This window comes from Anguilla rostrata, chromosome 18 (genome assembly GCF_018555375.3).
Source record: "Anguilla rostrata isolate EN2019 chromosome 18, ASM1855537v3, whole genome shotgun sequence".
In the NCBI taxonomy this organism is placed as follows: domain Eukaryota; kingdom Metazoa; phylum Chordata; class Actinopteri; order Anguilliformes; family Anguillidae; genus Anguilla; species Anguilla rostrata.
This window is the reverse complement of record NC_057950.1, coordinates 23,346,516-23,361,765: the sequence shown is the minus strand read 5'-3', so window position 1 is coordinate 23,361,765 and position 15,250 is coordinate 23,346,516. Positions and strand designations below refer to the sequence as shown.

General features: G+C 49.3%; 1 protein-coding gene across 30 annotated transcripts in view; it reads left to right on the top strand.

Moving 5' to 3' along the window:
* Nucleotides 1–15,250, top strand: part of dst (dystonin) — a 207,711-nt gene that overhangs the window by 186,325 nt on the left and 6,136 nt on the right. For 18 of the 30 annotated variants that reach the window (XM_064317863.1, XM_064317859.1, XM_064317867.1 and 15 more), the window contains 14 exons: nucleotides 1,263–1,432; nucleotides 1,979–2,138; nucleotides 3,732–3,926; nucleotides 4,280–4,408; nucleotides 5,858–6,001; nucleotides 6,609–6,797; nucleotides 6,946–7,075; nucleotides 7,520–7,683; nucleotides 8,179–8,341; nucleotides 8,443–8,597; nucleotides 9,046–9,120; nucleotides 9,877–9,894; nucleotides 13,881–13,998; nucleotides 14,743–14,850. In XM_064317863.1, the coding sequence (XP_064173933.1) occupies nucleotides 1,263–1,432; nucleotides 1,979–2,138; nucleotides 3,732–3,926; nucleotides 4,280–4,408; nucleotides 5,858–6,001; nucleotides 6,609–6,797; nucleotides 6,946–7,075; nucleotides 7,520–7,683; nucleotides 8,179–8,341; nucleotides 8,443–8,597; nucleotides 9,046–9,120; nucleotides 9,877–9,894; nucleotides 13,881–13,998; nucleotides 14,743–14,850 (1,918 nt within the window). The remainder of the gene's footprint in view (nucleotides 1–1,262; nucleotides 1,433–1,978; nucleotides 2,139–3,731; nucleotides 3,927–4,279; nucleotides 4,409–5,857; nucleotides 6,002–6,608; nucleotides 6,798–6,945; nucleotides 7,076–7,519; nucleotides 7,684–8,178; nucleotides 8,342–8,442; nucleotides 8,598–9,045; nucleotides 9,121–9,876; nucleotides 9,895–13,880; nucleotides 13,999–14,742; nucleotides 14,851–15,250) is intronic. The other 12 variants (XM_064317870.1, XM_064317864.1, XM_064317858.1 and 9 more) reach the window with 3 other exon arrangements.

Genomic DNA, 15,250 nt, shown 5'->3' with positions numbered 1-15,250 from the left:
TCCTGGCAAATGAAGGGCTTGCGGATTTAACCCCTCCCCCCAGTGTAGAGGCACGCTCTCTCGGGTGCGTTTACCAGAGAAACACGCTCAGGGTGCCCCCATCCCCACCCCCACCCCCCACCCCCCACCCGCCACCCTCTCCCCCAGTGTATAGGCACTCTCTCTCGGGTGTGTTTACCAGAGAAACACGCTCAGGGTGCCCCCCCATCCCCACCCCCCACCCCCCATCCTCTCCCCCAGTGTATAGGCACTCTCTCTCGGGTGCTTTTACCAGAGAAACACACTCAGGGCGCCCCCCTTCTCACCCCCACCCTCTCCCCTGGTGTATAGGCACTCTCTCTCGGGTGCATTTACCAGAGAAACACACTCAGGGCGCGCCCCCCCCTTCTCACCCCCCACCCCTCAATTGGGCACCAACCGCTTTCAAACCGTTTTTCATGCGTTCCAAAGTTCGGAGGTGACGGGACAGGGCTGGTGTTGTGTGCCGATGAGTCGCCTATCGGGGGGGGTGCGGAGGCGGCGGTGGGGGTCAGAGAGGGATTACGCACGGCGCCGGGCAGCCGGTGAGCTTGCCGGTGACCCGGGTTCGGTTACGGGGGGGGCGGAGCCTCGGCCGAACGCCACCGCGGCCGCAGTCGCCGTCTCCCCGTCTCCGGGCCGCACAGCTGTTCCGCCGCAGAGAGGCTCTTAATTGTCTCCGGAGATCAAAGCCCCTCAAAGCCCCGTTTTTCACAGGATCATCCTGAACACATGCGCGCATTCCCCCTGCATTACGATGACACGTCAGCCTCAGAACTGCGGTTTTTATAGTGGAAACGGGGGTGTGAGCGAGTGAGCGCGTTCACACCAGCTGGACAGCGTTGTGGCGCAGGTCCTGCGAGGCGTGAAACCTTCGCCAATCTCTGACGCTGAACGGTTTATTGAACGCGACTTGCGGGTCTTGTTTTTCTGGGTCTTGCTTTTTATATCGATCCATCTTTTCATCGCGCAGTGTGTGATGTTGAATCGGTTTGTTGTTGACCTTTGTTGGGAAATGTGTGTACATGCAAAACATTAGCAGCTGTTCACAAAAACACGATGTGGACATTAAATGCAAAAATATCCAGTTTTTACACCCCAAAAAATGGAATGCATGTTTGAAAAATGAGGGTCAGGTGGAGGTAGTGTTTATATTGGATGGGAGGAGGGTGGGGGCGGGGTCAGAGAGCAGTTGTTGCCTGCGGTTACTCATCCAGCCTGTTTTCGGGGTGGGGGGCACGCAGGAGTTCCAGAAAGCCCTGGGGAGCAAGCACTCGGTGTACGACACCACCAGCCGCACGGGCCGCGCCCTGAAGGACAAGACCTCCCTGGAGGACGACCACCAGCGGCTGGACGACATGCTGAGCGAGCTGCGCGACAAGTGGGACACCGTGTGCGGCAAGTCCGTGGAGAGGTACGGGGTCAGAGGTCAGGGGTCACGGAGGGGGCGGGGCGGGGCAGGGCGGAGCTCTGCAGACTGCGGCTGGAGCGAACGTCAGGGATTTGAAGGGTTTTGGGAAAAGGGAGTGAGTGGGTGCCCTGTTCGGTGGGCAGTGTTTTCTGGGCTTCTTGTTCCTCTTGTGGTAAGTGTAGGAATTACAGAGGGCCCAGAAGTTAGCAAAGTGCGTGTGTTAGACAGTGAGTGCATACGTTAGTGAGTTACTGAATCGGTGAGCGAGTCAGGGATTCAACGAGTGAGTGAATGAGAAAGTGATTAAGCACCTGGATGAGAGACTCTGTGGGTGAGTTAGTGAATCAGTGAGTCAATGAGTAAGTGAGAATGAGTGGCCGGTTTACATGACCAGTGTGGAATAAATACCTGGATGGATGTGTGGGTGCTACTGTTGAGTTTATAAGCCTTGCTAACGGTGACCTTTGACCTGCCATCTGTTGCCAGCGTGCATTGCGCTGAGTCCTCAGTGTGTGCCCTTACCCTGTGCCCCGTGATTTCGCCCCCCAGGCAAAACAAGCTGGAGGAGGCGCTGCTGTTCTCGGGCCAGTTCAGCGACGCCCTCCAGGCCCTCATCGATTGGCTGTACCGGGTGGAGCCCCAGCTGGCCGACGACCAGCCGGTGCACGGCGACATCGACCTGGTGCTCAACCTCATCGACAGCCACAAGGTAGGACCCATGGGCGTCCTGGGAGGTGCCTGCCCAATTTACCAGGCCCTGCGATTCAAAGGTGGAAAATCCAGGTTCAGAAAGTAAAAGTCCTTCCCAGTGTTTTGTTCCAACCACCTGGATTTGCTGATTAGCACTATTCTTCAACCAGGAGGTAGAACTAATTAGGAGAATCAGCTGTCTGAGTTCATGGGTGAAAGAAACACATAGCAGGACTTTTACTTTCTGACCCCTGGACTTTCCACCTCTGCTGCGATTGCTCTAGACTCCTCTGGCACATTTCCCTCTTTTTTTTTGCTTTTTGAAAAATTACAATGTATTAAAACAATGAAGTCGTTGTTGTCATCCAGGTTATTAATAGAAACAGCTGCAAGAACAAGCTTTATCCAGCCAAACAGGACCTTGTTTGAAGTCTCACCATGTGTGGCCCACAAAGAATTTAGAAGTACTTCAAGGTTCAGACACCTCACTCACTACTGAGTCATCCAAGGTCTTCTTTTTCATACCCTTTAAGAGCTTAATTTTAAACATGGGGGTTGTGATGTCAGTACCTGAAGTGCTTGACTGAGTAGTACCTCCGTCAAGCACTGAAGAGTTTGTTCAATGTCAAAAGCGCTGGTTTGAATCAGTCTTGAAATGAGTCATGTACGACCCGCTGACTCGGGGACAGAATCTGTGCGTCATCGGAGAGAAATAGACCCTCGGTCAGTAGAGTTTTGTCAGTCCTTATATAGAGCATTTAGGGTTGCTGAGAAACAGTATGACCTCATGTTGTCAGAGACGTGAGGCTCTATGTGTCTGAATGGGGCCTTGTTGAGAGCTGTAAGTTCTGTAAGAAAATGGGTGAAGCCTATGCAGTCCACATGATGGTGGCAGTGCGTGATGTTTTAACTGTTTTGACAGCCACAGCTGGATGTTTACTGCTGTAGTCTCCCATTCAGTGAGTTCCTGTTATAAGTGACTGTGTCCAACGGTGGTGCCCACCCATGATCCTCCAGTTACACGAGCAGTGTCTTAAACATGCCCCCCGTGGGGGTGTGTGACAGGTCATGTGTTCATGGCTATTATTCAGTAAGCCTTCACTCCAGGGCAGTGTGTCATGCATGGTATCCACGGTTACTGTAACACTACACTGTGAGACTGCTGGAGGTCATGTGTGGTTATCAGCGTGAGGAATGTATGGCCGATTATTACCAGACAGTAATGGGGGGGGGGTGGTAATTGGACACTAATGGAGCATATGTGTGTCAGTGTCAGAGAGTGCTGTAGTGTGTGTGGGGGGGTATTGGAGGCTAATGCAGTGTGTGTGGGTATGACAGAGTAATGGAGCAATGTGGTTCTCAGACAGTAAGTGAGTGTGTGTGGGTTCTAGTGGTGAGGTGTGTGTGGTTATCAGACAGTAAGTGAGTGTGTGTGGGTTCTGGTGGTGAGGTGTGTGTGGTTACAGACAGTAAGTGAGTGTGTGTGGGTTCCGGTGGTGAGGTGATAGTGTGTGGTTATCAGACTCTAAGTGATTGTGTGCGGGTTCTGGTGGTGAGGTGTATGTGGTTATCAGACTCTAAGTGAGTGTGTTTGGGTTCTCCTGTGGGGCAGGTCTTCCAGAAGGAGTTGGGGAAGAGGACAGGAAGCGTGCAGGCACTGAAGCGCTCGGCGCGGGAGCTGATCGAGAACAGACACGACGACTCTTCCTGGGTCAAAGTTCAGATGCAGGAGCTGAGCACGCGCTGGGAGACGGTGTGCGCCCTCTCCGTTTCCAAACAGACGCGGCTGGAGCAGGCCCTGTGCCAGGTAGGCCCGCGCCACACCCGGACCACACCCACGCCATGCCCGGGTCACACCCCACTCCCACTCCATTACATTACACTGTGGAAAAAGAGTATTTGCTCTTTTCCAAAGTGACTCACAAAATAAAGTGCATAAGTGCATTAAATCTGTTTATAAGAGCAACAGATTAGCTAACACCCAGTAAATGTGAAATACTGTAATAAACAGCTACACTGTTATTCGGTAGCAGTGCGGTTGAGTAAGCCTCTCTCATTCCCACTGAAATACACACTCTGAGTCACCTCTGGTGGTTTTTGTGCCTGCCTGTGTACTTGAGTGCCGGTTTGACCTCTGACCTCTGACTTCCTGTCTCTCAGGCAGAGGAGTTCCACTCCACCGTGCACATCCTGCTGGAATGGCTGGCTGAGGCCGAGCAGAGCCTGCGTTTCCATGGTGCCCTGCCCGACGACGAGGAAGCCCTGAGGGTGCTCATCGAGCAGCACAAGGTAAGTGCTGGAGAGAGCACTGCACTGAGCGTGTGCAGAGGACAAGCCTGCACTGAGCATGTGCAGAAGGCAAGCCTGCACTGAGCATGTGCAGAAGACAAGCCTGCACTGAGCATGTGCAGAAGGCAAGCCTGCACTGAGCGTGTGCAGAAGGTAAGCCTGCACTGCACTGAGCGTGTGCAGAAGGCAAGCCTTCACTGAGCGTGTGCAGAAGACAAGCCTGCACTGAGCATGTGCAGAAGGCAAGCCTGCACTGAGCATGTGCAGAAGGAGAACCTGCACTGAGCATGTGCAGAAGGAAAGCCACCATGGAGTGTGTGTAGAAGGCAAGCCTGCACTGAGCATGTGCAGAAGGCAAGCCTGCACTGAGCGTGTGCAGAAGGCAAGCCTGCACTGAGCATGTGCAGAAGGCAAGCCTGCACTGGGGTTAGTTAGATTGAACTCTCAGATTTGATGAGAGAGGCTTAAAGGAAGTACAGAGAACAGCAGTGGGAGTGTGCGGAACAGCAGCAGTTGGAGTGTGTGGAACAGCAGTGCAGGTGTGTGGAACAGCACTGAGGGTGAACAGCAGTGAGGATGAACAGCAGTGGGGGTGTGTAGAACAGCAGTGAGGATGAATAGCAGAGGGGGTGTGTGGAACAGCACTGAGGGTGAACAGCAGTGAGGATGAACAGCAGAGGGGGTGTGTGGAACAGCACTGAGGGTGAACAGCACTGATGGTGAATAGCAGAGGGGGTGTGTGGAACAGCACTGAGGGTGAACAGCTGTGAGGATGAACAGCAGAGAGGATGTGTGGAACAGCACTGAGGGTGAACAGCAGTGAGGATGAACAGCAGAGGGGGTGTGTGGAACAGCACTGAGGGTGAACAGCACTGATGGTGAATAGCAGAGGGGGTGTGTGGAACAGCACTCAGGGTGTACGTAGCTCTAACATGCTCAGACACATTCTGGAGAAATGACTTTGTTCAGACACACGCAGGTTGGAAGCGATTTTTGGCCCAACTCTCTTTTATCTGCAAACATCCATCCTTTCATTCTGTTCTCCAGCAGTAAGGCAGCGTATTCACCGAGTCTGTTTCAGATTGTGCTTTTCTGTGCGTATCAGTGACCTGCCAGCTGAGAAACCTCTAAAATGCCATACATGGCCTTTTTCATTGTGCTTGAGGCAGTGGCATGCCAAAGCCAAATCTTTCTCCAGAATATTATATTTCTCATACGCATGAGGTCACGTTTGAACCGAAGAATAGTTTTCAGCGCTCGACCGTCACGTTTTATTCATCACAGCTGATTTATTTTCACTTAATTAAGCCGACCGGCTTTTGCAGGGGATTGGCGGGTCGGTCGGTGATGAGCCTGGACAGGAGACTGAAGGGCGATTATGGTCATCGGAGGCTGTGAAACGGGAACTGGATTTTTAATTTTGATTTTTTTTTCCGGGCGGTGTTATAGGAGTTCATGAAGAAGCTGGAGGAGAAGCGGGGTGCTCTCACCAAAGCCACCAACATGGGGGAGGCCATCCTGACCATCTGTCACCCTGACTCCATCACCACCATCAAGCACTGGAACACCATCATCAAGGCGCGGTTCGAAGAGGTCAGTGCGCGTCACGCCGCCCGTTCCCGGGCCGCAACGAACGGCGCTAGTACTGTGTTCCGCATGGCAGACGGAGCTCACTGAGGAGCTCTGTGTCCTAGCAGTGTTTGTACTTATAATGTGATACCCAGGGCTACTAATTTACACATTAGATCCATCCACAGAGATCACTCAGGTATGTCCGGAATGTGCTCGTGAAGTAGGTTAGATCTCTGGCCCAGATATTCTTCATACTAGCTGAGCAGCAGTTAACATTTTTTGAGGTTGTGGGGGAGAGTTCTGTGGTGGGGAGAGTTCTTTGGGTGGGGTGAGACTCTGTGGGGGTGAGTTCTTGGGGCTGGGGGGGGGGAGTTCTTTGGAGGTGCGAGAGTTCTGTGTGCGGGTGTGAGAGTTCTTTGGGGAGCAGTGGGAGCTCTGTGGGGGTGAGAGTTTTGTGGAAGAGGGTGAGAGTTCTGGGAGGGGGTGTTAAGTTCTGTGTGGGGGGGTTCTATGGGGGTGAGAGTTCTGGGGTTGGGGGGGTGTTCTATGGGGGTGAGAGTTCTAGGGTGGGAGGTTAAGTTCTGTGTGGGGGAGTTGAAGTTCAATCTGCACTCGACTTGTTCGCCAGGTCCAGGCGTGGGCGCGGCAGCACCTGCACAGGCTGGGCGGGGCCCTGGAAGAGCTCCTGGCCACGCTGGACCTCCTGGAGAACCTACTGGGCTGGCTGCAGTGGGCCGAGACCACCCTGAACCAGAAGGACAAGGACGCCCTGCCCCAGGAGATCGAGGAAGTCAAGGCCCTCATCGCCGAACACCAGGTATGGCTCTCCCAGCGTGCCTTCAGCGAATGCGAGACTTAGAGGGAGGTCCTCCTTCGAGTAAGCACATCGTACTCCACATTGGTTCCTATGGTCTCATAAACTCCCATTCGTTCACACCCGCCCCCCCTCATTGTTTCCCGAACAGACGTTCATGGAGGAAATGACCAGGAAGCAGCCCGACGTGGACAAAATCACCAAGACGCACAAGAGGAAGGCCACGACCGAGCCCCCCGTCCAGTCTCACATCCCCATCCTGGAGAAAGGGCGCCCAGCCAGTAGGTGTCCCATTCGCATGAGAGAGATTTGTGTCCCTCTTGACAGGTTAATGTTCCATACTCAGACAGGAAGTAGGTTTTATCCTGCTCCAAGTGGAATATGGGTGTCCTGCACAGGCAGGAAGAAGGTTTTGTGCTCAGACAGATGGAATATGGGTGTTCTGCTCAGACAGGAAGTAGATTTCCCTCTGGGAAAGAGAAGTAGGTTTCATAAGAGTGTCTGCTAAATGCCTGTAATGTAATGTCATGCTTACCTGCAGGCACATGAGATTGTTGAAGTGCTTAGCAGACCTTGGGCAGGGTCACCTGCACAGCTTATGCCTCTGCTATTTATACCACTAGATTATAACTGAAGCGGTTCAGGTGAATGACCTGGCGACCCACAGTTACCCGCAGCGTTCGGGTTGTTTTTCCCAGGGTGACTTTACTGTTGTCCCCCTCCAGGGAAGCGGTCTCCCACGCAGGGCATGTATCAAGCGGCCGCCCAGCCACCCATCGAGACGAAGAACCCGCGGGTCAACCTGCTGGTCAGCAAGTGGCAGCAGGTCTGGCTCCTGGCCCTGGACAGACGGCGGAAGCTCAACGACGCCCTGGACCGCCTGGAGGAGGTACGGGCGAGAACCCCAACCCTCACCTGAGAGAGCCTCTACCTCACTGAGAGAGCGCTGTACCTCACTGAGAGAGCACTGTACCTCACTGAGAGAGCGCTGTACCTCACTGAGAGAGTGCTGTACCTCACTGAGAGAGCACTCTAGCTCACTGAGAGAGTGCTCTCTTCACTGAGAGCTGTACCACCCATTATACGAGTTCCTTCCGGAACTTCCCACTGAAAGTGCTTCACTTGAAGAAGCACTCTGTACTAAGGTGAAAATTCTCTCTTCTCTTAATCCTCCTTCCCCCAAATTTAAGATTATCTATATTTGAAGAGCAGAGGGAGCTATATGTTATTAAATATTAAATGTTAAAATGGGAATAAGTAAGTGAATGGCGATGAACATCTTTTTATAATTATGATGTGAGAGAAATGAAAATCCTTCTCTCTGGGCAACTGCTCAGCGGCTGTGAAGACTCAAGCTATAAACGTGTCTTTCCTCCGTTTCCAGCTGAAAGAATTCGCCAACTTTGACTTTGACGTGTGGAGGAAGCGCTACATGCGCTGGATGAACCACAAGAAGTCTCGGGTCATGGACTTCTTCCGCCGCATCGACAAGGACCAGGATGGCAAGGTCACCCGCCAGGAGTTCATCGACGGCATCCTGTCCTCCAGTGAGTGTGCGACCCGCACGACCCCCAAAATCTGACCCCCCCCGCCGGCACGCCACCACAGCCTGTCTCACTGCTCTCTCTGCTTGCTGTCGCCCCCCCAGAGTTCCCGACCAGTCGCCTGGAAATGAGCGCGGTGGCGGACATCTTCGACCGCGACGGAGACGGCTACATCGACTACTACGAGTTTGTCGCTGCTCTCCACCCCAACAAGGACGCGTACAAGCCGCTTACGGACGCCGACAAAATCGAAGACGAGGTATCCCCGTTTGTTGATGCTCCCCCTCCCCCCCTTTCTCCCCAATTTCTCTTAATTGCTGCAAACCTCGGCTATGGATAAGTTTTGAAGATCACAGACATCCATGCGCTCTCCTCTGAAGCATGTACTGTCAGCCATTGCTTCTTATTTGACCAAGTCAAGCTCACACAGGTATGAGTCAGGGGAACACACTTCCTGTGAGGCTTAATGGGCGGACTTGCGAGCACCTAGCTTAAACCCTGGGCAAAGCTAGAGCCAAAATGACGGCACCCTGTTGGGCTGCCGGCCTTCGGCACCGGTTTCGATACTGGACCATGGAGTGCTGTAATAGGATGAGCCGTCCAGCAGCCGTAACAGCCAGAGACTGGAGAAAGCGTGTTTGAGCTTTAAGGCAAAGAGCTGCTTGAAGAGTGTGTGTCTCATTCTTGAATTTTATTGATCCGAACAGGTGACTCGCCAAGTGGCCAAATGCAAATGTCCCAAACGATTCCAGGTGGAGCAAATCGGCGCCAACAAATATAGGGTAAGACACCGACGCCACGGCAGACATCGAGCTGGCCTCACACCTCGCCTGTCGGACTTTGTGCATTCAGTCATAATCAAACTAACAGAAACAGATTGTAAATAAGAGTTGTATTTATACGCTAGGCAGCCAAACAAGAACTGAAGGTATTTGTTAAGAGGGTTGCTTTTCGCAAGCGATAAACGGTCACAGTGCTGGCGGGCTTTCGAAGTTGGCGATGTAACCTCTGAAAAATGCCGGCAACAGAAAAGCGTGGGGAGGTGACTTGTATTCGGCTGATAAAAAATTGTTTTAAAGAGCACAATGACAACCCTGTGGAAAATTGGCTGTTTTCCCCATCACATTCTGCTAAACCTCTTCTGAGCGGGACCTCTCTGTGCCTGTTTGACCGTGCCAAAAGCAATGACCTCATACGGCGTTGATGCCGTGTTCCTGATTGTGATTCCCCTGAGGGACACATCCTAATTCACCAGATAAAGGCTTTTGGAGACTGGCTAACATCACATGATTTTCTCATGATGTCATTGCGAACTCGGTAATTATCAGTGGCATCAGTGATGTAACCAGTGATGTAAACCCGTTTGAGCTGCTATGGTTCCATGCAGGTAAATAGTGTCTGCTTCAGTCAGGATTGATGTACAATGTGGTGTGATTTAATGGATGCTAGGAGAGTGTCCAGGTACATGTGTGTTAATGGATTCCCTTTGTGTGACAGTCTAACATTCCCCCTTTGTTTGTTTTTTCTCCCTTAATTAGTTCTACCTTGGAAACCAGGTACATATAAATGTCCTTTTGTTCTCGCTGTGGGGAGGGGCTGTGGTCAGTGGTGTCCTGCTGCCTTTCTTTCCCTTTGTTTTTTGTTTTTTTACTTTCAGCTGCTTAGCTTTTTTTAGATTTCCTCAAATGAGTCGCTCAGGATCTAAATGAGAAGCAGGGTTAGGCCTCAGGAATGCTTTCTGTGTTTAACCACTTTCAGGGGTGGGGGGGGTGGGTAGGGGGCTGGCTGGGAGTCAAGGTTTTACAGCCTGGCTGGCTGACCCCATTCCCGTAGATCTACCATCCTGTAGGCTTTCATTTCAACCCTAATTTGGCACACCTGATTCTAATAATTGCCAACTCCGCAAGATCTCTAGGGGCTCATTCCAATCGTTTGCTTTATCCATCCTTGCTTCCTTTCCTTACACCCTTTCCTATTAAGGAAGGCCAACGGGTCAAAAATATGTGAAATTGATGCCTGGAATCACGCACTGAGAACGCGCAAAGACGTTGACAACTTGTTGACAACGCATGATTCCAGACGTCAATTTAAAGTATTTTTGACCCATTTGACCTTCCATACTAGGAAAGGAAGCAAGGACGGATAAAATAAGCGTTTGAGCCCTAGCTGTTGAGTGAGGTGTGCTTTGTTAGGGTTGGAGTGAAAACCTATAGGACGGTAGATCTCCAGGAACGGGGTGTGGGATTTGGACTGGCCGGGCGTGGGAACGCCCTGTCGGTGTTGGCCTCCCGTGGATCGGCTGAGTGACCTTTCCCATTTCAGCCGTGGGACAACCGCGCTGGTGTCATGGCTACACCTTAAACCCAAGCGCTGCTGCTCCGAGGATATAAACCAGTGTTAGCTAGCCGTCTTCCTGGAGATCTACCGTCCTGTATGTTTTCACGCCACCCCTGACAAAGTACACCTCATTGAACAGCTAGTTAGTCGAGCCAGTCGTGCCAAATTAGGGTTAAAATGAAAACCTACAGGATGGTAGACCTCCAGGAACAGGGTTGGTTACCACTGATGTAAACCGACACCCACGTTTTGGGCTTTAGCGAGCAGCACAGAAAGCATTCCTTCGAACGCTGCAGTGTGAAAGCGATGTCCACTGGCTGTCCTCTGGGGATAAAGCCCAGTTACACACGTCAGTACTTTCTTTTGCCCTTTCCATAGGTCCACACTTTCTGTGAAAAGAACTACATAAGAACTGTATAGTCCCTTCATAAGCACTGCATAACCTTATATACAAATATTCCAGTCAGCATATATTATCATAGGTTATCCTGTGTCATAGCATGGGATACTTGGTTCGCCTATGACAGATATGTGCATATTGTATTTCTGTCGACGTTTATGCTGACGTTTATGCTGGTGCTCATGAGAGTGTTATGCAGTGTGCATGTAGAACCTTCAAAGAAAGAGTCTTGAAGGTTTAGAGAGAGATAAATAAATATCTGAATAAATATGAGGAAATTATGCATTTCAGTGTTCAGTTTTAGTGTTTTATGAAAAGTAACCTGCATTAAAAAGTGTACTGATTTGTGTATGCCAGTGCTGCTGTTTCTGCTCCATGCTGAATAATGTATCTGCTTGTGGGTTGCCAGCTCAAATCATGACGAATAACGTGATTCTGTGCCATTTCAAAGAGACATGCTCATGGCCTCGCTCCAGCGTAACTGTTGGGCAGCTTTGGAATTGACCTTTGACCTGTGCTCCTGCTTGGCAGTGCCTGTCTGTGTGCCTTACGTTCGCCAAATGCTACTAATGGCAGTTTCAAAGCTGGAATACCTGTCATTTTGTTTTGTATATTTAATTTGCTTTGATTTGATTCAATTTGCTTTCTTTCCCCTGCCGCCCCGAGTTTTGACACAATTTTAATGAATTGGCGTCAAGACGAGACCCAGCACTGACTCCTGTGCATGTTCGAGCTCAGACCTCATAAATTCTGCTGTCATGAAATCACTTGGTCACGTGCTTTCTGTACATAAGGAAAGGAATTGTGAACGCTGGTCATAGAGGCACATTTGAAGGAACTTTTTGGGGGTATGAAAGAGTAGATTGTGTCCCAATCCCCAATAACAACCCCCCACCCCACCCTCCCCAAAAAAAAAAAAATTTCAGCTGTGTTGTTGTGATTCCTGTCCATGCTTTTGTGTCATTGAAGCCACAATGTTGTCAGTTCAGTACTACATATATCTCCTGAAACGATTCTTTTGACAGTTTGGTCTGGTTCAGTGCTTACATGACACCGTAGTCGTGGATGAGGCTATAGCAAACAGGGACAGTCTCAGTCTAATCCCCCAGCTACACCTTGCAGTTTTGGAAAGCTGTATCCTGGTAAATCGATACTCGTTTTTGTCATGACTCCTCCCACCATTCTCCAAAAAAAAAAAACCCATCTCTCTTTTCTCTAATCACCAGTGACATTGTATCATTACTGGAAATCATGTCCGCAACAGTGTGGTACCCCCCCTTGCCCCTCCCAGAAAAATAGAAATAAATAAATGTCTGTTTAGTGAGATGTTTAGGTTGGACTCATCAGTCAAAGTGGTGGTTGTCATAGTTATCACACCGTGGTTGGTTAGTGCAACAGTGAGACCCATCCGCCATTTTGTTTGTTTGTGTCCCATTGGAGTTTAGCCGCATCGGTTCTGCATCGTCCTCAACGCATCCGTTATGAATATGGTGACTGGTAGTGGTAGAGTCCCAGTGTTCACATTGTTGAGTTTTCAGGGGATTTCTGTTTTTTTATTATTATTTATATAATGCAGAAAGCATGAGGTCATAACTGTTGTGCTGTGTATGGAATCAATCTACCACGGTCATATCCAACTTGGTGACTTTCTATTATTATTATTACATTACAGACATTTAACAAATACCTTTTTCATCCAGAGCAACTTACAAAAACAAAAAATGTACTTCCATTAGGAAAGTACAGTTGTTCTATAGGGAAAGATAATTAGCATGCATAGAGTCAGTGATTATTATAGGTTGAGCACCACAGAAAATTGTTCTGTATTCTCTAAAAAAACAAATTGTATATATTTATAAAGAGTATAAATTGTGTAATATTTGTTATTTTGTCATTTTGGCCATAAATATTTCTTCTGTTTGATAAAAGTGGTACAGGAGCACACTCTAGTGGTGTAAATATAATTGATCTGTAACATTACAACATTGGTCATTCAAAATATTTACTTAATCTAGAATTTAATTTCTAGATTCAACAAAGGTAAAATATTCTGTCTTACTTTAAGGAACAGTTGTAAGCTATTTATGTTTTGCCCCATTGATTTAGTGACTCTAAGTGAAAAAAAATTGGATATTTTTTGTGGACAAAGCAGGTTTTTATTTAGAGTGTGTTTGCACCTCACTGAAAATAGAGCATATGTGCTTTACAGTGGACAGAATGAGAAACCCTGTTAGTATGTCAGCAATGAAAATATACTGTAAATGACAATGTCTATTTGTACATTATCTATATTAATTCATTCTTCTATTGTCATACACTATAAAGGGAAAAGCATACTTAAACATACAATATGTATGTTTAAGTGGCCTCTGAGCCCGAAGGACACACTAAAAGCATTTAAACCAGTTGGATTGATCTTCCATCTGTCTTTGGGAATGAAACGGAATGAAGCATTTATTTCTGTCTCGCCAGTGAAGCACTTGAGCTGAGCAGCCAGAGAAGGAAGCCAGTCCACCGCGGGAGAGTTTAATTTAAAAAAAGCTTAATAATCCGGCTCTCAGTCCCCTAGTTTGACTGTAAAACGGAGATCGAAACGTCAGATTTGTGTTCGCGCTTTTAACGGCATGAACGTGAGTCCCGGGGACACGCCCCTCGGTCCCGGCTTTCCTGCGGTTGCGGTGGCGCGTTTCTCCGGCCGCGCAGCTCGGTGCTTCAGGCGGTGCCGTTTGTTACAGTGGCATTTTCCGAGACAGTGCTTCCGCCCGTGCGAAGCCTCACCTTCCTCTCCCTCCTCCTCTTCCTCAGTTCGGAGACTCCCAGCAGCTGCGGCTGGTGCGTATTCTGCGCAGCACGGTCATGGTCCGGGTCGGAGGCGGCTGGATGGCGCTCGACGAGTTCCTGGTGAAGAACGACCCCTGCAGAGGTACCCCGTCCCCCCATAACTTTACCCTACCAAGCTATCATCTTAATTACATCATATGGCAATTGTGTACTTGCTGGTTGTCAGCTTTTTTTTGTTTGCATTTCTGTTACTTACATACATTTTCCCTTTGCAAACACGCTAATTGGGTGTGATATTATCTGTCTGTCTTTGCCTTTGGCAAATTTACACAGCAACAGGGCATTTATTTAAGAAAACAGGCTTCATGCTTGAAATGGCTCTTTGCATATTAAAAGGTTTTTAATTACTGTTCAGTATTATGCATCCTATGGTAAGTTTTATTTAAATTGCATTTGAGCTGCATTGGTTCATCAGAGTAAGAGAGGCTGACCACTGTTTCTCTAAGAGATATATGTGCTTTTTGTAGGGCAGACTATATTATGTGCCGTGTGAATGGATTCTGAATGCTTTGTGTTGTTATAGTAACAGAGCATTGCTGCTGAAGGTTTTTCTTGCATCCCTGAAAAGTCCCATAACTATGAGGTCACAGAATTCAGCTGTGTGTATGCGTGTGTGTGCGAGAGAGAGAGAGAGAGAGAGAGATAGTGCTGTGTCAGTAAGGTTGAGGTTGATTCTCTCTGCGTCCTGATTGGCTGGATGTGAAAGCTTGCTGTCTTGTGCCAACTGCATTTCTCTCTTTTCTGTTTTTCTGTTTTTCCTGCTGACCATTTCCTCCTGCTTTCTTTGTGACGAGAACAACCCTCTGCTGTATGTCATCTCTCCTAGTTCACCACCACGGGAGTAAAATGTTGCGCTCGGAATCAAACTCCTCGATTACTCAGTCTCCGATAGGTTGGCAACTCTCACACTTTCTCTCGCTGCTCCATCCTGGTGGTATGTGTGCATCTGCGTGTGCCTGCGCGTGAGAGTGTGTGTGCGTGTGTGTTTCTTTTTACTGCATCTCCTGCTAACAAGCTTCACGCTCTCTCTGTCTCTGGTGTGCCAGACGAACCACACAGTGTTTATTTGCATCACACTCTGTCTTTTGCTGTGGACCCCCACCTCGACCGTGGATCTAAATCCACTTTCTCCCAGCATGCAATTTTCTCACCACATTCTGTGCTGTGTGTTCTGCTTGCTGCAAGCCTTGCTGAGTGTGTATTTCTCTAAACAGGGTTTTCTACTGTAGCATAGCATATTTAATCAGTCCTACATAGCAGTCACTGTAATCTCAGAGCACTGGTTTTAAACTTTTTAATATTGGGACCAAAAACTGAAATGTAGTACCTTGCGG